The sequence below is a fragment of the Naumovozyma castellii genome, chromosome 1 (assembly GCF_000237345.1).
Source record: "Naumovozyma castellii chromosome 1, complete genome".
In the NCBI taxonomy this organism is placed as follows: domain Eukaryota; kingdom Fungi; phylum Ascomycota; class Saccharomycetes; order Saccharomycetales; family Saccharomycetaceae; genus Naumovozyma; species Naumovozyma castellii.
In genome coordinates, this window is record NC_016491.1 from 1,061,604 (window position 1) to 1,079,476 (window position 17,873).

The following is a 17,873-nucleotide window of genomic DNA, read 5'->3' on the forward strand; positions in this document are numbered from 1 at the left end:
TATATTGTTATAGTATTATATATAAATCTTCAGTTATTATTATATTATTTTCATTTGAATATTGTTATTATGTGGGTGGTGTATTTTGCTCATCACTTGCAAATGCGAGATCTCTGATTTCAATGATCCATGGATCCATTAATAATTCAACTGCACTGGCACGTTGAGCAGGGTTTTGTTTCAGACATCGTTTTAAGAAATGCATACCAGCTGGAGAAACTTCATCATTGGTCGGTAATTGAGGTATTTGTCCAGCAGCAACATGGTACATAATAGCCCATTCATTATCTAGATTAGCCCATGGCCTTTTCCCGGTAATCATTTCCAAGACGACACATCCTAAAGCCCAAATATCATCAGCTCCAAGGTGTCCCTTCTTAGGAGAGCCTGTAATAGCTTCTGGAGCCATATACATCGGAGTACCAATAATGTCGTTGAAATTATTCCGACCAACAACTTTTCCATTTTCATCATCATTTTCATCAGGCATTTCCCTTGTGACTACTCTCGTCCCATTCTTAGCAATCTTTCTAGCGGCGCCGAAGTCAACATACTTGATGATCCCATTAAAATCCAAAAGAATATTCTCTGGTTTAATATCACGATGCACAATACCAGATTCATGTAAGTATGCCAAACCTTCTAACAATTGTAAAGTATAAACCTGGGTCACCATCTCGTCTTCTATTCGACCATGTTCCAATAGACTTGCAAGGGAACCACCTTCACAATATTCCATGAATATATTTACTCTATCTCTATGCACTTCCACACCATAATACTGGACAATGTTTGGATGACTTAGCATCTCTAATACATTCATTTCTTCCTTAATAGATGGGAAAATCTTTTCCATACTCTTACTATCTTGAATCTTGATTTCCTTAACAGCTAATACTTCACCAGTATCTAAGTTAACTGCAGAATAAACTTCACCAAATGTACCTCCACCAACAAATTTTCTCTTTTGCCACCTTATCGAAACGTTGGATACGGATGAAGCAAGTGATGATAAGAATTTGTTTTTCTTGTCATTATCATCCAAAATTTTACCAACTTGATACGAATTATTTCTTAAATGATTCTCCAATTCATTTAGTTTCTCCATTCGCAGGTTTGAGTTTATCTCTAGCACTAAATCTGCATTAAAGTCATCTTCTAAGCCTACGTTTGATTTTACTTGAACATATCTCTTTTCAAGTTCATCAGCTCTCGCACCCATGACATCGAAATGCAGAATCAGCAAAGACATACAAGCCGCAATCTTCTGTTTCAACATTAAAAATTGCGTTTCATCTAAACTCAAAATATTCCAACGATTTGTTATCTTCATAGAAAATTCCATTGCAGTGACACACCACCTAAACGTTCTTTTGTCAGTCGGATCACAATCATCTATTAGGAAGGACAGCCAATCGATCGTTAATCTAACCATTAATAAAATAATCAAAGACCTCTTTTCCCAGGTTGCAGCATTGGTTCGAAGAAAGTTCCATCCAAAGTCTCTTGTAAAAATGAAAATCCCATTTGTAAGATCGTCATTTGCAGGGCATGCCTTCTTAAAAGTAGTTACAATTTTCTCATAATTGTTGAGAACATTATAGGTACAGCGGAAGGAACATTTTTTTATTCTTTGTAAAAGCATCTCTACCTCTTTAACCGAACAACATTTGTTGATTGAAGAAACCGAGTCACCCACCGTGGCTTGGAATCTTTCTCTTTGGTATTCAAGCGCGTAGCATGATCCTTGTCCGAGCAAAGTCATCGAATTTTCTAATGGATCTAAGTTTACATCAGAAAGACTAATTCCACCGTTTTGGTTTATATTGTACATTTTTCCATTCCATAATATTGGTTCTGTTGGACAAACTGCAACTATATACCCTAAAGATTGTAATTTCTTTTCTAAATCTGAAAGTTCATTTTCACTTTTCAAATGGTAATCTATTGGGTCTATCGATGATTCCTGAAAGTTTTGAGTTGGGCTTGAATGGAGAGATGAGCCGTTATTTTCAACGTAATAGAAAGGAATACCATTCTTCCCCATTTTCTGAACCATCGTAGAATTAACATCTATGTGATTTTCATTAGCAATATAGACGGTCAAACTATTCTTGATTTCTAATTTAGGGAGTAAATCGCAACCAATATCTGATCCTCGTAAAATCCTAAGAATTTGTTCTTCATCACATCCAAGTAATTCGGGACTTGCAAATAGGTAAATACCACTCTCTTCCAACTCACCTCCAGTATAAAGTAAAAAATGATCGGACTGGCGAAGACTTTCTAATAAGAATTCATGATCGTGTACGTCAAAATTAACTGAATTCTGAAGTGCCTTAGTTTGAATATTCGTAAATCTATTCAGTTTTCTCTTTATAGAACCTACGCTTTCAAAAAGGTTCATCAACCATTTTTCAGCTTCTTTCGTACTATTGAGCATCGGTGGGTTGTTTTGTTGTTGTATTATATAACTTTGAACTTTCTGTAATAATCGTAACGTTAACTTGTTAAATTCAGTGGCAATAAGTTTTCCTGCACCTTCAATGTAAGAGCCTACGTTTTTTAATTCATCCCAATACTTTAGTAACATTTCAGGAGCCTTAGATGTTTTCATAAATGTTGAGTTGCTGTCCAATAATTTCATATTTAGTAATCTGAATAAATATTGGACGGCATCAATGACAGTTTGGTTAAAATGAGGGTCCTCTTTTATGATCAGGGGCCATCCCATGCAATATCTTTTAACAGTATACTCCAAATTAACACAGAGACGGATATAAGAACTAAAGTCATCTAACATTTGGTCGATCATCATCATTGTTGGATTCTCTAGCTTCTTTGCATACTCTAGTCTGATCATCACAATGACTTTGATTAGTTTTGTTGGGAACATCAATAATATTCTTAATTCTTCCCTGGTGTATACAAGATTTAATTCATCCATGGTTTTTCCAGACCACATATAAAACATTTTGGCTTTCAATAGCCATGGTGCTAGTGGGAAAAATATTTTTTTCTGGAAAACAGCCTCAATATCCTTTTCCGTCATTATCTGTTCCACAAATGATCTCGTATTTTCAAGCAGCGCTGTTGGATCTTCAAGAACGTCCCTTGTAAGTAGAGATTCATCAACCCCCATACCCATCCATTTATCCAAATAATGAATCTTATCGTTAAAGTTGTCTTTAAAGCTTAACCAGTTTGTCATAGCCTCAATCCTATTTTTAAATGCATCTGTATTTGCAATTGGTTTTTCCTGGTAAAGTTGCTTCATATTAGGCCAAAAAGATGTTATTTTATCATAATTATCAAGTGTTGCTCGAACTAAGTCTGCAGCTTCATCAGGATCAAGATCGTCAGCTACATGAAAACTTAAAACTTCTTGAAAAAAAGTATCGCTATTTGCTCTTAGCAGAATTAATGATTTTCTTTGATCATCAACAGTTCTGCCATTCATCCAAGCTTTCAACTCGAGCCAAATAGAATCAGAATATTGTGTATTCAAACCTGGCGTTTTATTTTCCTTTGCAATCTTTGTCTTTTCGCTTTTCACAATATCACCATTTAATACATTTGAAAGCATAGTCTGCCATTCAATTCTCTCTAAAATAGCGGAATTTTGTAACAATTTTGGAAATAAGGCTTCAAGTGCCATTATATCATTACTGGATGTAATCTTCCCAAGATTATTCTCAAGAGACTGAGTTTCATTTAACCACTGCAGTCGATTGAGCAGAAATTTTGAGCTCATAGTGACCAGATTTTCAGCATTTCCATTTATGGAATTTAATCCAAATCCACCATCATTAAAGTCCGCCTTAACAATTGATTCGTCAATGTCACTCCCTAAATCATCTTCAACGTCATCATAATCCTCTAGGGTGGACGGTACAATCCCACGAGTATAATAGTCATCAGGAATGTTATTTTTTAACTTAGCTAAATAAATTTTCTCATTGAGAACGTACTGTTTCTTAAAAGTTCGCGAACTGATTGAAGATGAAGTATTGGTTCTATTAATCGATCTTGTCGAGCTACTGGGTGTCGATGTATCTTGCAGACTTGTAATTGATGATGAATGATGGTTTGCCTTCGAACTAGGTTTGTTGGAATGCAATTGAGTAGATGAGACGGTAGCGCTGCTCAGTGTACTCAAAGATGCTAACTCTGGCGAAACAACCAGTGTCGGTGTCGATACTACAGAATCTATTGAAGATATTTTACCTTCATGATCTTCCATTCTGTGTTTGTTCGGAGAATTGCTTCGTATTGACGAGCGTCTGGTGGATCCAGATGAGGAGTTGTCTACTCCCGTATTCGAAGATGATATGTTCTTTGTCGAGGATTTATAGGTTGGGACTTGCGGCACAACTCCTGTAGAATGAGCACTTCTCATGAATGGTTTAGGTCTTAAGCCTTCAATGTTTCTATTTATGCTATTCGGTGCTTCGGAAGTGGAGATTCCCATTCCTATTGAATGAGACCGATTGCGTAAGTTACGAGATATTGGTTGCCCATCTTTATCTTTAAGTTTTTGATCTGTGAGAAGATTATCATCCTTTATGGTCACTCTGGCATCAACTTTCACCATTTCTCGATGTGTTATCTTCAAATTTGTTTATAGTTTAGAGGATGATAGTTCTTCTTGCCGTATGCATTTAATCTTCCAGACAAACGTTCTCAAGTTTTTTGTAATGGAGGTTATTTTTTGTTAAACCAACTTAAGAACAAATTATAAGGCTTTATCCTCTATATTTAAAAGTATATTGTACTGCTTTGGTTCCATTGCAGTTAAGTACTACACCGGGTTTCACGGTATCGAAAATGCTTGCAGCGATATTGAAAATAATGTCAACTTCCAAACGACTGCTAACAAGACACTCATCGGTGTGAGCATTTGAACATCGGGGTAAAAAGAGGAAGAGAAGGAAATTCACAGTGCTGTAGTATCAATCTTTATATATAAGAACAAAACATGGAATTGGACAAGTGTTTGGAAAGGCTCTATAAGGGCGAATTACTTCCAGAGGTAACAATCAGAGCACTTTGTTTTAAATTAAGGGAGATGTTGGTGAAGGAGTCCAACGTGATCCACATTAGTACACCAGTCACAGTAGTAGGAGATATGCATGGCCAATTTCACGATATGTTGGAAATCTTTCAAATTGGAGGGCCTCTTCCTGATACAAACTACCTGTTTCTCGGTGACTACGTGGATAGAGGTTTATATAGTGTCGAAACGATCATGTTGCTAATAGTGTTAAAACTAAGATATCCTAGTAGAATACATCTACTAAGAGGGAATCATGAATCGCGACAGATCACTCAAAGCTATGGATTTTATACTGAATGTTTGAATAAATATGGAGGTGGTTCCAAAGTGTGGAACTATTTAACCGATTTGTTTGATTATTTGGTTCTCTGTTGCATAATAGATGATGAAATATTTTGTGTCCATGGTGGTCTCTCGCCAAACGTACAAACTATTGATCAGATAAAAATTATAGATAGATTTCGAGAAATTCCTCATGATGGTGCTATGGCGGATTTGGTTTGGTCAGATCCTGAGGAGAATAACCTTACACAGGCTCTCGAAAATAGAGATACGTTCTTTACTGATTCCTCTCAACATTTCCAAGTATCACCTAGAGGAGCAGGCTACACATTCGGTAGAAGTGTCGTGGAGAAATTCTTATATTCCAACGATATGGCTAGGATTTATAGAGCTCACCAGCTTTGCAACGAAGGCTATCAAATATATTTTGATGGATTAGTCACGACCGTATGGTCGGCACCGAATTACTGCTACAGATGTGGGAATAAGGCATCTATCTTGGAACTCTATTCAAAGGATAATTTTTACTTTAACGTCTTCACAGAGGCTCCTGAAAACAAGGAATTGAATAACAACGTGACAAGTAACTCTGTTACCAACAAGGTCATCTCAGAATATTTTGAGGATGAACAAGTTGAAGGTTCCTCGATAGAATCGGACGTGTTTTCTGATGCATATCAAGCCAAATATGCATCAACTAGGAAAGTCGAGTACTTTTTATAGACCACGTATGCTGAAGAAGATACCACTGAATCACTAATATATTAAAACAACTAAATAGGCATACGTATATAATCTGCATCTAATATTCTTAATTTACTAAAATGCCGAGAAAGTTAAAGGTAATACAGCTCTAAGTTTGTATTATCGTGAATTTCGTAGTCTTCGAGTGTTATATGATCTTTTAGTACATTACCCCCTTTCTGGAGGACAATCTTATTTGGTTGGGTTCCCAATTGGATGGAAAGCACTTTCTTAAAATCTCCTACCGAATCTTCGCCAAGACACTTCACTTTAATCTTCTTTCCCAATCTATCATTCACAAGTACTTCAATCATGGTCGGATATCAAATACGAGCAGTGATCCCCTTGAATGGAGTATCTATAACCATTAAGCGCTGTTCTTTACTAGCAATGTAAATATCGTTAGCTCAATTATATTTTCTGCCCAAAGCGAGAAAGCGATGAGCAGCAATTCACATTGAGAAGACAAGTGGAGACATCGCTTGAATACAGCTACAACAATCCGTAAGGTGACAATTCAACAGTTAAATGGCAATATTGAATGTCTTATTCGTCGACTCATATGACTCTTTTACTTATAATTTGGTAAGGTTAATTGAGCAACAACAGATCGAGGACGGACCTGATGAGGAGATCTCGACGCATGTGACTACCATCCATAACGATACGTTCAAGACTAAGGATCAATTACGAGATTACTTGAAATATTTTGACTGTGTGGTGGTAGGTCCTGGACCGGGAAATCCCGTGAATGGGTCCCAGGACGTAGGAATAATATCATCTCTGTTCGAAGACAATGAGTTTAAAGATATTCCTATTCTTGGTGTCTGTCTAGGATTTCAAGCTCTATGCTATTCTCAAGGTGCATTAGTGTCTGAATTGAATACGATAAAACATGGTCAGGTTTATGAAATGACGGTGGAACGAAAGGAGGGTCTATTTAAAGGATATCCAGAAGTATTCAACTCCGTTAGATATCATTCGTTGCATGTAAGTGATCCACCTTCTTCTGTTATTCCATTGGCATACACTAACGATGAAAATGGGAGATTATTGATGGCGGCTCGCATTCAAAATACACCATGGTATGGTGTACAATACCACCCAGAATCATGTTGTTCAGATAGTGGTGCGCTACTCATTCAGAATTTTCTAAGTTTGGCACAGGAAAGTAACATGACTACAGGACGTTTGATTAAGAAAATAGAGCTCAAGGAAATAGACCCAATTCGATTTGATTCCATTTTATCCAATCTTGAAAATAAAATTGATCATAGTTGTATCTACGACAAACAAAATGTTATACAAGCAAAAAAATTGATACCCAAGATACAAAAATTTGAAGTGGGGCATAACGCTGATTTCACTTTGAAATTATGTGACAAGATTGATGCTCATAAATTTATAATGGCTTCATCCTCGATCTCTCCTAATCGTGGGGAATGGTCCATTATAACTTTGCCATCAGATAGCTCTAGCGTATTTACACATTATAATGACCTTCAAAAAACAACGATTCATAAATGGAGGGATCCACTTTTGAATGTTGAAACCCTGAGAACTGGTTTAGAGACTTTACAACCCTTTGCTGATCCTGTACTAAAAATTGTGAATGAAGAGAAATCTGAATTTTGGAATAGATTAGGGGAATTTATGAAACCATACTTGATTGAAGAATATCCTGAGCTTCCATTTATCGGTGGTTTAGTCGGTATATTTGGATATGAGATGGGGTTATATGTAACCACAAACAGATTATCAAATGACATGGGAAATATACCGGATTCCAAGCTGGTATTTATTGAAAACAGCATTTTGATAAATCATCAAAAAGGTGTCCTTTACACTGTATCATTAAATAATACGTTCCCTGAAGAAATATTATCATTGCTGGGCGACAATGACAAAATGGAAAACTTAGAGAATTCTACTCTTCCCTGGAGTAAAACTCTTCCAAATGATGTCAATTTTGAGATTGTAATGCCTGAGAAGAAGGACTATACGACTGCGTTTTACAAATGTCAGGAATATATGCATAAGGGAGATTCATATGAAATTTGTCTCACTACACAAACCAAAGTCACACCTGACAAAAAAATAGAGCCATGGAGGATCTTCCAAACTTTAGTACAGAGAAACCCTGCACCATTTTCCAGTTATTTTGAATTCGATGATATCATCGGTGGAACAAACGTGCTTAGCTTATTGAGCACATCTCCAGAAAGGTTCTTGAAATGGGATCGGGATACTTGTGAATTACGTCCCATCAAGGGAACCGTAAGGAAAAGTGAAACAATGACTGTAGAGAAGGCCACTGAAATATTAAAGACCCCCAAAGAATTTGGAGAAAATTTAATGATTCTTGACTTAATTAGAAATGATCTCTATGAATTGATTCCCGATGTTCATGTGAAGGAATTCATGTCTGTGGAGGAATATGCCACCGTTTACCAATTAGTCAGTGTCATTAAAGCATATGGTATTTCATCCAGCAAATATTCGGGAATGGACATCTTGAAGCATTCATTACCACCTGGTTCCATGACGGGTGCTCCCAAGAAGATAACTGTGGAGCTGTTGCAAGAAGAAATTGAGAAAGATCTAAACAAGCATGTCTACAACAGCAATAGGGGGATATATAGTGGTGTCTCAGGTTACTGGTCTGCAAATGGGAATGGTGATTGGTCTGTTAATATACGTTGCATGTACTCCTACAATAGTGGATCATCGTGGCAATTAGGGGCTGGTGGTGCTATAACTGTACTCAGCACTCTAGAGGGCGAACTGGATGAGATGTACACCAAATTGGAAAGCGCATTACAAGTCTTTGCCAAGTGAAAAAAAAGTGGTTAATTGTTTATTTAAATTAAACTTAGATTAATTTGCTAGCTATCCTTTCAATCTTGTGTATAATCAATAATCTAATTTGCAAATAATCATAGCCCATTACGTATATTAGTTGATCAATGCGCTGAAAGGACAAAGCGATTAATGGAAACACGAAGAAAAAAGAAGGAGCATTTACGTACGGACCCAAACAAAGTAAAGCAAGGTGAATCGGACACTCATATCTAAATCCATAGAGAGAACAGTTACCACTCATTCAATTCCCTTAAGATACTGTAAACATGACTACCACGGTACCTAAGATCTTTGCATTCCATGAGTTTTCCGGTGTTGCAGAAGCTGTAGCAGATTATGTGGTTCATGCTCAAAATGTTGCACTAACAGAAAAGGTTAAAGAGAGGAAACAATCTACTTCCAATGGGGCCAATGGGCATGGAGAAAGTAAAGAGTTGGGACGTGTCAATTCTACCAAGAGCGTATCGTCTTCCAGAGATTCTACAAAGAAGATTAATAGGAGAAAGGAACGAAGGTTCAAGATTGCCTTATCAGGTGGTTCCTTAATTCAAGTCTTGCACGAGGGTTTATTGAAAAGAACGGATGTTCATTGGAATAAATGGGATATTTATTTTGCCGATGAGAGGTTAGTTCCATTTGAATCTTCCGAAAGTAATTATGGTCAAGCCAAACGGAAAATTCTTGATCAAATTGACACTGAGAAATATGGATCTCCCAATGTTTATCACATTGACGAAAATTTAATTGATGATCCTCAAGAATGTGCAGATAGTTATGAAAAAGTCTTGATCAAAGGTTTTGCTGGTAGAGATTCTGTTAAATTACCAATGTTTGATTTATTCTTATTAGGTTGTGCACCAGATGGTCACATTGCATCGTTATTCCCTAATTTCCAAGAAAATTTACGTGAAAAATTAGCATGGGTGGTCCCCGTGGTGAATGCCCCAAGTGGACCATCTACTAGAATATCGTTAACCATTCCTGTAATTTGTCACTCTCACAGGGTGACATTTGTAGTGGAAGGTGCCACAAAGGCACCTGTCATTAAGACTATCATGGAAAGACCAGAGAAGGGGTTGCCCAGTAGTATTGTTAATGAAGGTGCTGCAGGGCGTGTTTCATGGTTTGTTGATGATGACGCCTTGACGGATGTCTTTGTTACAAAGAAGAAATATAAATTCCATGATCCCGTTGAGTTACATTTTGATAATGAATAAACTTGAAAAAAATAAATTGAAAAATAAAAAAAGTTGTAACCAATTAATTGTATCTTAGACATCCACTTTTCTGTAGTTATCATATCTTTAGCATTTCTTTCTTCTATACATATACATCACCGATAAAAAATATTTCGTTATTCTATCATGTTATATTTATATATATATATATGTATGTATAAGTTAAATTAATCATTACACGTAGGAACCATTATTATTATTATTATTGGTAGTGGTGGTGGTGGTTGGAGTAGTATTTTCTAGATTGAAATTTCCAGAGACCCTTTCGAAAAGGTATCTACCATCTTGCAAAGAATATTCATAATCATCATCAATTCTTGATCTATTATTAATACCAGGATTCAATGGACTCAAGTCATTACTATTGTTATTCCCATTTAGGTTCGTTGCAGTAGGCTCATACATCATCATACCAAAGAATTGGTAATAGTATTCTTCCCCTAACACTTTCAACAGTATTTTTTGTTTCAAATCATATTTATAACTCACTGGGATTAAGATCATAAAGATCATTGGTAAGTATTTATTAAGGAAATGAACCAATGGAATCAATTCCAAATCATTGTATAATGTTGTCTCGAACGAAGTTTGCAATCCTGTCCCCGCTGATGGAATTAAAACCATTAAATTGAAACATAATGGGAACAATAATCTACTAGAATATAATGAATAATATAATGCATTTGATGGGTTACTTTGACCACTTGGAATTAAATGGAAACTAATAAATTTAAATTTACTCATTGAATATAATGACGTCATTGTATTATAATGAAGTATTATGAATTCTAATGCAAAATTATACCAATGGTTCCCCAAGAAGATCCAACCATGAGCCCATTTCGTCGGTATGATTTCCAAAAATAAGATTAAAAGTGATAAGATGAATGAAAGTAATCCCAGAATGGTTAATGTCACTCTCTTGAATAGTTCGCTTGATGGTTTATGTGATTGAGCCAATGTATGAATGATTTCATCTGAGTGAGTCTTATTATAAATGAAATTATAGTAATGAACGATGAATTTGTTGTAATTCTTGTTTAGTTTGGATAAAGTATTAATGGGCGATGATGTGCCAATTGGGTTTGTTATTGTTGGAGATATCTTTATCTCACTTAATTTAGTTTGTATTTCCAATTTACATTCATTTAACAATTCATTAAATGTGACGTCTCCATTGGTCAATTCATTTGAATTTAATATCTTGGAGGCATTATCCAATATATTTAATTGAGAATCGTTCAAATCATCATTCACTTTACTTAATTCCACGAATAATTTATTATTAGATTCCAAAGTGGGGGATCTTGCCTTGGATAATAAATCTCTTGGGAAAATGATTAATCCCGTAGATAATAAAATCAAAGTATAACTCAATGAATATAAATGAGCCAATGATATCAATAAAGGTTTAAAATCTCTAATACTATGACCTGTACTTGTCACCAAATAAATGATTCCGATGACAATTCCAACGAGACATAGAGAGTAAAATTTAACATTTTGGAAAATGGCCTTGGACATACGTTCCCTTACTTTTCCCCTTGGTAATTCATATTTTAGTGAAATATATGATATTAATACTGGTATTATAAGCCAACATAGAACGAATTGAATCCAGTATATGGAGTACCAAATATATTTGATTGATGAGGGTTGCTCTTGTTGTTCTTGAATGATATTGGTCAAGTCTCTCTTTTGAATATTTGTCATTGTATCATTTGCCACAATGGGTATGGTTGAATTTGAAGAATTAGAGTCAGAATTTAAGTTTGCTGTATGAAATAAGTCGAAGGGGAGCAAATAAGCTGTTGCTACTAAAACTACCATATTCAAAGTCAGGATAAATAGAGTGAATGGAAAGGTATTCTTATGAAATTTGAAAGAGAAATACTTGTTTATAGCGGCTAGTGAAGAGAAGAGGATCCAGAGACATCCTGGGACGATAAGGATGTTCATTATTGTGTGGTGGGATGTTCAGTAGCAGCAGACAGACAACAATCAGGAGCACGCAAGTGAGATAAAAAAGGAACACGTTAGGTAGGTTTAAAAGAGGATCTTACTCGAAGTACAAACGAACACTTGTATCTGGTCGTCTTGAACACTATTAGATATAATTAATAAAATAAATAATAGCCACGAATTGCAAATCCCATTGACTATGTAACCGTATAAGCCTCAGGGCGGGGCTCAACCCTAATTAAGCCCTAAAAACCTCTAGTCGGGGTAATGGGCACATAATTCACGAGAAACAGGCGTTGCGGATTCCAAAAGGGAACGAGAGAAAACAAAAGAAAATTAGGGGGCCGATTCAGCATGTCATTGTTTAAGGGGTCATTTCAGTTTTAATTTGCTGTCACAGTTAGGACTTATTTCATTTTACCCCCCCTGGATCGATCCACATCCCATCTCTCTTCTCTTCGAGGATTCTTCGAGGATTCTTCCCCAGTTTCGGCGGATTATACAATCTTGACAGGGATAATAGCCCCATTTCCCCACCCCCACCCCTCCCTAAACCGTTGTGCTGACACGTATGCCCGTTAGAACGAGGGGCAAATGTATATAAGTTAGCATGTAATCTCAGTAAACTTAAAATCTTTTAGTCTTCTTTTGTAGTCTTCTCTCATTCTTGTTCTTAGAACAGCAATAATAGAAATATTATTTTAATACAACACTAATAGAAAAAACAAAACAAGAAAATAAAACTACAATGGCAGGAAGCGCAGAAACAGCAAACATTAAGCTTAATGATGTTATTCCAAACGTTAAGGGTACTGCAAAGTTAGATAAGGAACACAAGGTTGTGCATACTTCTGGTATTGCCAAGGGTTTCGAAGCAACACATATTGAAGGTATCTTCAAGGCTTGTGAACATGAATTAGGTAGAGTCGGTTACTCTGTCTGGTCTGACACCAAGGATGCTGGTCATCTATGGACTGATCCAAAGACCGGTGACACCAATATTGTTTTCACTGAAAAATGGTATTAGTTTATGATGCTTTAATGTCTTTTCTTTCTTTAATAAGATTTTATAATTTATAATATATCTTTAATTGACACTTAATTCTTTATTGAACTTCATTTTTTTGCTTTTGGTTAGTGAGGGTCATATTACTGAACTGAATAGACAAATTTTCAAAAGAGTGGAATTTAGGACGTTGATTGAGAAATCTTTGAAGGTTATATATGTTCATTGTAGAAAAATTTACAGAGGAGAGGGCAAGAGGACGCATACAGTCCACTCGGTCAGCTGTCTTCCGACCTGTATGATTAGTTACTTCAAGACGAGTCTTGCATATCTACGTCGACAGAGAACTATGAAATTTACTTACTGTCATACTGTCATGCCTCTTCTCCCTCAGTTTCTTCAACACGTAACGCCTACCCCCTCCCCCTTTACCAAATTACGTACGTAAAGAGACTCTCTCCCTTCCATAATCGTACCATAAAGTATATTTGTTGCATAAGCTCCCTCCGTTTTGAGACAGGCTCGCATGGTTGAACTCCGAAATTCGGAGTACAGTCAACCTCCCTTCCTCGACAACAATTTACTGGAATAAATACATAACCCCCTACTGGTTCGTTTCTCGAATGCTTGGTTTTATGTTTACTCATCCCCTTGAATGTATTTTTGTGGGGGGCAAATCCAATAATCAAACGCAACTGTATAAATAATCACATTTAACAATGTATTAAGTAAGAAAAATATCTTTAGTACAATTAGTTCTCTTAAATATAAAAGTCATTAATATTATTGTCATATTAATAAGACACTAACTAAAACAAAACAAAACCTTAACAAAATGTTCGCACAAAAGGACATAGCATCCCCAGAAGCCAATGAAGTTACAGGAGTCAAACTTCACGAAATAATTCCAAGAGTGAAAGGTACCGTAATCTTAGATGATAAACTTAACGTTGTTAAGGCTTCTGGTATCGGTAAAGGTTTGAAAAAGACACACATTCAAGATGTCTTGCACGCATGCCATGATGAATTAGGTAGAGTTGGGTATTCTGTTTATTCTGACACTCTGGGTCCAATTCATCTATGGCTAAATCCAATGGATAGACAGACAACTTTAGTCTTCACAGCCAAACAAGCTCCAGCTAGTGGACCAAATCAATACGAATAGATATTTTCTATTTTAATACAGATCAATCTACGTAAATGTCTTTACAGTTATAATGTTTAATTAATTAATTATTGAAATTCTACTCTACTCTTTATTCTTTAAATTTGATATTCTGAATAATATTTATGCGATATTGTAATATATACAGGGAAGGGTTTCTTATATCTATACAGCTGCTTTCGTTGGTTTTTTCACACCATATTTCGACCTGGAAGATATTCTATTAACTACACCACTTAAATCTCCTGCTCCCCTCACTACATGGTACTTAACACCAGGAAGATCTTGACATCTCCCACCTCTCACATATACTATACTATGTTCTTGTGCATTATGTCCTTCACCAGGGATATAGGCGGAAATAACATTACCGTTGGATAATCTAACCCTACAGGCCTTTCTTTGTGCGGAATTTGGTTTCTTTGGCTTCAAAATCATAACTTTTAAAACAACACCTTTCTTAAAGGGACAATTATCTAACGCTGGAGCTGTTGTAATTTTTTTCTCCTTGGTGCTTCAACACCCCTCTTAATTTGATTTAATGTCGCCTGTGTCCATAATGTCGTCGAGAAAGAAGCACGATGAGTTAATAGCTGTAATGGTCTTATAAATGACGTCAAACTTGGGAACATCCTTAGTAGCCTTGCCCTGTTATTTCCGCTTCAAAAGAGTGTCTTGTTGTTCTTGCTCGTTATACTTTGTTCTTCAACTTCGCGCGAAACTCAATCAATCAATCTCGGTTTTAACGATGATGGTACGTTATAGAGATATATTAGTTTGAGACATGCTGTCACGAGCCATGTTGCTCTAAGCTTGGAGCAGATCGTCTGATTATTATTATCTTATTAATATTATCATTGCCATTATTTTGAATATTTCTATACGATTTCTGTAACGTTATATATTTACATGCAGTTTGTCCCACCTGGTAGAGCGGTCCTTTCCAGATTCATGTGAAGGCAGTAGTACCTCACAATAACCATCATTCCGCTTGCTCTTATCTCCTTCGGCAGCTCAGTCTACTTATTCTTTGTCTGAGTGTAACTAAATCTCTTCCTCGTCGGAGCAAACTCCCCCAATTTCCTTCCAACCATATCCTCCGTGACTTCCAAAGGCATATATTCCTTCCCATTATGTATTTGAAATTTTAATCCAATGAACTGTGGTAATATCGTTGCGGATCTAGCATTTGTTCTAATGGGGGTTCCTTTACTCATGGCTTCTTTGATGGGTAAGGGGACGATGTTGGGGCCCTTCCATGCTGAACGTGATAGTAACCTTAATGCACACTTCATTGCGACACTATATTGCACTGCACCTTATCCTTCTTTGATTCATTCTTCTACTAGTACACTCACTATATATTGTTTCTTACCGAATAATCAAATTTGGTTCATTCTGTTGTGGAAACCCTAGGGCTGATTAGGGCTTACCAGGACTGGAAAATTTTTCAAATAAGCGATGAGCTACTGAAATATTTATTATCTACTATTATCTTATATATGTCCATGTTCATTTCACAAAGGCATAGCAACTAGGGTAAAAATGTTTGCCGTTAGATTCGATCCTACAAAGATAGTGGAGGAACCAAAGAATGAACCCAAAAAAATTATACCGTTGAAGAGGAGAAAATCAGTTAATGATGATGGTGAAAGTGATGAAGAGGAAGAGAAAGAAGATGAACCAGTAAAGGCTGATGATGAAGATATACCTGAGAATGAAGAACATCAATCTGAGTCCGATTCTGAGCCTGAAGAGGAGAGCGAACCTGAACCACTCATTGAAGACGATACTACTTTGGAATCTGAGAAAAAGCACACTTCTGTTCTTTCAAGATTTCAACAAACAATTTCATTACAAGATAAAATGCACAGTTCTGACCTAGTGCCTGAGAAAACTGAAAATACAGCCGATCAAGAAATAGAAGATGAAGACGTGGATATGGATGTGCACGATCTAGAACATATTCCACAACCTGCCGTGGTGAGAACTTCAAAAGAAGATAAGCAATCATTAAAGGAAAATAAGTCAATTGCATGGATAAATACTACAAAAGTGCATTACGATAATACAATGATAAAACCTTACACTTCATATCAAGATAGCCTAGAACCCAAATTACTAAACAATATTACGAAATATTTCTCCAATGATACTTTCCCCATTCAAACCATATTATTAGACACTTTATTACCAGTTCTAAATTTCTCACAAAGAATTACCAAGAAAAACTTTACAAGAAGAGTAGGTGACATCTTGGTGAATGCTTCGACAGGTTCAGGTAAGACACTTGCATATTCTATCCCCATCGTACAAACCCTTTCCAAACGTTCTGTGAATAAACTCCGTGCATTAATTATAGTCCCAACAAAATTATTAATTCATCAAGTTTATGATACACTAAGTAAATTATCACAGGGGACGAGTCTGATAATAAGTATTTCCAAACTAGAAAGTTCTCTTAAGGAAGAGCATCAAAAACTTCAAAATTTGGAACCTGACGTATTAATAATTACACCAGGTAGATTAGTAGATCACTTAAATATGGGATCTATTAGTTTGAAAAATTTGAAAATGCTTGTCCTGGATGAAGCTGATCGTCTATTAAATCAATCTTTCCAAAATTGGTGTTTTGAATTGATGAATAGATTGAAAACTGATAAGCTGGATCAAATGCCTGGAAATGTTATTAAGATGGTCTTTAGTGCCACATTGACCACAAATACTCAAAAGTTACATGATTTGAATCTATATTCTCCAAAATTATTTGTTATGGACTCAGTTAAATTATATCATTTACCTGCTATGTTGCAAGAATTTAATATTAATATTCCAACGGCAAAGAGTCTTTACAAGCCATTGTTATTACTACGTTTGTTGAAGGAACAATCAACCGCTAGAATATTAGTATTTGCCAAGTCGAATGAAGCGTCATTAAGATTGGCCACTCTATTGAACATTTTAATAAACAAGAATATGGAAAACTTGAGCACCACTAAACGTTATGAAATAACATCAATTAATTCTAATAATTCCAAATCAGAAAATAAAAAATTGGTGGCAACTTTTGCTGCTGCTGCAACCGACGAGAATATAAATAAGATTCTAATAACTACTGATTTGATGTCAAGAGGTGTTGATATTACAAATGTTACTGACGTTATTAATTATGATGTTCCAATTTCATCTCAACAATACGTGCATCGTTGTGGTAGAACAGCCAGAGCAAATACTAAAGGTAACGTATATAATATGTTGGTGGGTAAAGGTGAAAGAAACTTTTGGTCACAACATATTGACAATGACGTGGCTAGAGATGTTAATGGCTTCACACCAAAATTATGGGGTGTACAAGAAGAAGTAGAACAGCCAGAGGAAGAAGAGGAAGATTCAAAGGTCAGGACGAACGCCTTCTTGCAAATTAGTAAAGAGGAAGACGCAATCTATAAGGAATGTTTACAAAATTTGAAAGAGCAAAGCATGGCTCATAATTAGCAACTTCAATAAGTCTACATTGTAATAAAATAAATAGATATGCATATAAATAAAAGCAACAAC

General features: G+C 35.9%; 10 protein-coding genes across 10 annotated transcripts; 5 read left to right on the forward strand and 5 right to left on the reverse strand.

Annotated features, from left to right (window-relative positions):
• Positions 1 to 67: 67 nt before the first annotated feature.
• SSK2 (mitogen-activated protein kinase kinase kinase SSK2) lies at positions 68 to 4,594 on the reverse strand (the record flags this gene model as incomplete). Its single annotated transcript, XM_003673431.1, has 1 exon — positions 68 to 4,594. One exon carries the CDS (start codon positions 4,592 to 4,594, stop codon positions 68 to 70), a length of 4,527 nt encoding a protein of 1,508 aa, XP_003673479.1.
• A 384-nt stretch (positions 4,595 to 4,978) lies between these two features.
• PPG1 (putative serine/threonine-protein kinase PPG1) lies at positions 4,979 to 6,061 on the forward strand (the record flags this gene model as incomplete). Its single annotated transcript, XM_003673432.1, has 1 exon — positions 4,979 to 6,061. One exon carries the CDS (start codon positions 4,979 to 4,981, stop codon positions 6,059 to 6,061), a length of 1,083 nt encoding a protein of 360 aa, XP_003673480.1.
• Positions 6,062 to 6,174: 113 nt separating this feature from the next.
• HUB1 (ubiquitin-like protein HUB1) lies at positions 6,175 to 6,396 on the reverse strand (the record flags this gene model as incomplete). Its single annotated transcript, XM_003673433.1, has 1 exon — positions 6,175 to 6,396. The coding sequence occupies one exon, from the start codon at positions 6,394 to 6,396 to the stop codon at positions 6,175 to 6,177; it is 222 nt and encodes a 73-aa protein (XP_003673481.1).
• Positions 6,397 to 6,610: 214 nt separating this feature from the next.
• ABZ1 (4-amino-4-deoxychorismate synthase) lies at positions 6,611 to 8,920 on the forward strand (the record flags this gene model as incomplete). Its single annotated transcript, XM_003673434.1, has 1 exon — positions 6,611 to 8,920. The coding sequence occupies one exon, from the start codon at positions 6,611 to 6,613 to the stop codon at positions 8,918 to 8,920; it is 2,310 nt and encodes a 769-aa protein (XP_003673482.1).
• A 290-nt stretch (positions 8,921 to 9,210) lies between these two features.
• Positions 9,211 to 10,161, forward strand: SOL1 (Sol1p; the record flags this gene model as incomplete). Its single annotated transcript, XM_003673435.1, has 1 exon — positions 9,211 to 10,161. One exon carries the CDS (start codon positions 9,211 to 9,213, stop codon positions 10,159 to 10,161), a length of 951 nt encoding a protein of 316 aa, XP_003673483.1.
• Positions 10,162 to 10,356: 195 nt separating this feature from the next.
• On the reverse strand, positions 10,357 to 12,141 carry NCAS0A05420 (uncharacterized protein; the record flags this gene model as incomplete). Its single annotated transcript, XM_003673436.1, has 1 exon — positions 10,357 to 12,141. One exon carries the CDS (start codon positions 12,139 to 12,141, stop codon positions 10,357 to 10,359), a length of 1,785 nt encoding a protein of 594 aa, XP_003673484.1.
• A 1,844-nt stretch (positions 12,142 to 13,985) lies between these two features.
• On the forward strand, positions 13,986 to 14,315 carry EGO4 (Ego4p; the record flags this gene model as incomplete). The annotated part of the gene is made up of 1 exon (XM_003673437.1): positions 13,986 to 14,315. One exon carries the CDS (start codon positions 13,986 to 13,988, stop codon positions 14,313 to 14,315), a length of 330 nt encoding a protein of 109 aa, XP_003673485.1.
• Positions 14,316 to 14,480: 165 nt separating this feature from the next.
• MRPS12 (mitochondrial 37S ribosomal uS12m domain-containing protein) lies at positions 14,481 to 14,753 on the reverse strand (the record flags this gene model as incomplete). The annotated part of the gene is made up of 1 exon (XM_003673438.1): positions 14,481 to 14,753. The coding sequence occupies one exon, from the start codon at positions 14,751 to 14,753 to the stop codon at positions 14,481 to 14,483; it is 273 nt and encodes a 90-aa protein (XP_003673486.1).
• Positions 14,754 to 15,334: 581 nt separating this feature from the next.
• Positions 15,335 to 15,610, reverse strand: RSM19 (mitochondrial 37S ribosomal protein uS19m; the record flags this gene model as incomplete). The annotated part of the gene is made up of 1 exon (XM_003673439.1): positions 15,335 to 15,610. The coding sequence occupies one exon, from the start codon at positions 15,608 to 15,610 to the stop codon at positions 15,335 to 15,337; it is 276 nt and encodes a 91-aa protein (XP_003673487.1).
• A 250-nt stretch (positions 15,611 to 15,860) lies between these two features.
• On the forward strand, positions 15,861 to 17,810 carry DBP6 (putative ATP-dependent RNA helicase DBP6; the record flags this gene model as incomplete). Its single annotated transcript, XM_003673440.1, has 1 exon — positions 15,861 to 17,810. The coding sequence occupies one exon, from the start codon at positions 15,861 to 15,863 to the stop codon at positions 17,808 to 17,810; it is 1,950 nt and encodes a 649-aa protein (XP_003673488.1).
• Between the last annotated feature and the right edge of the window lie 63 nt (positions 17,811 to 17,873).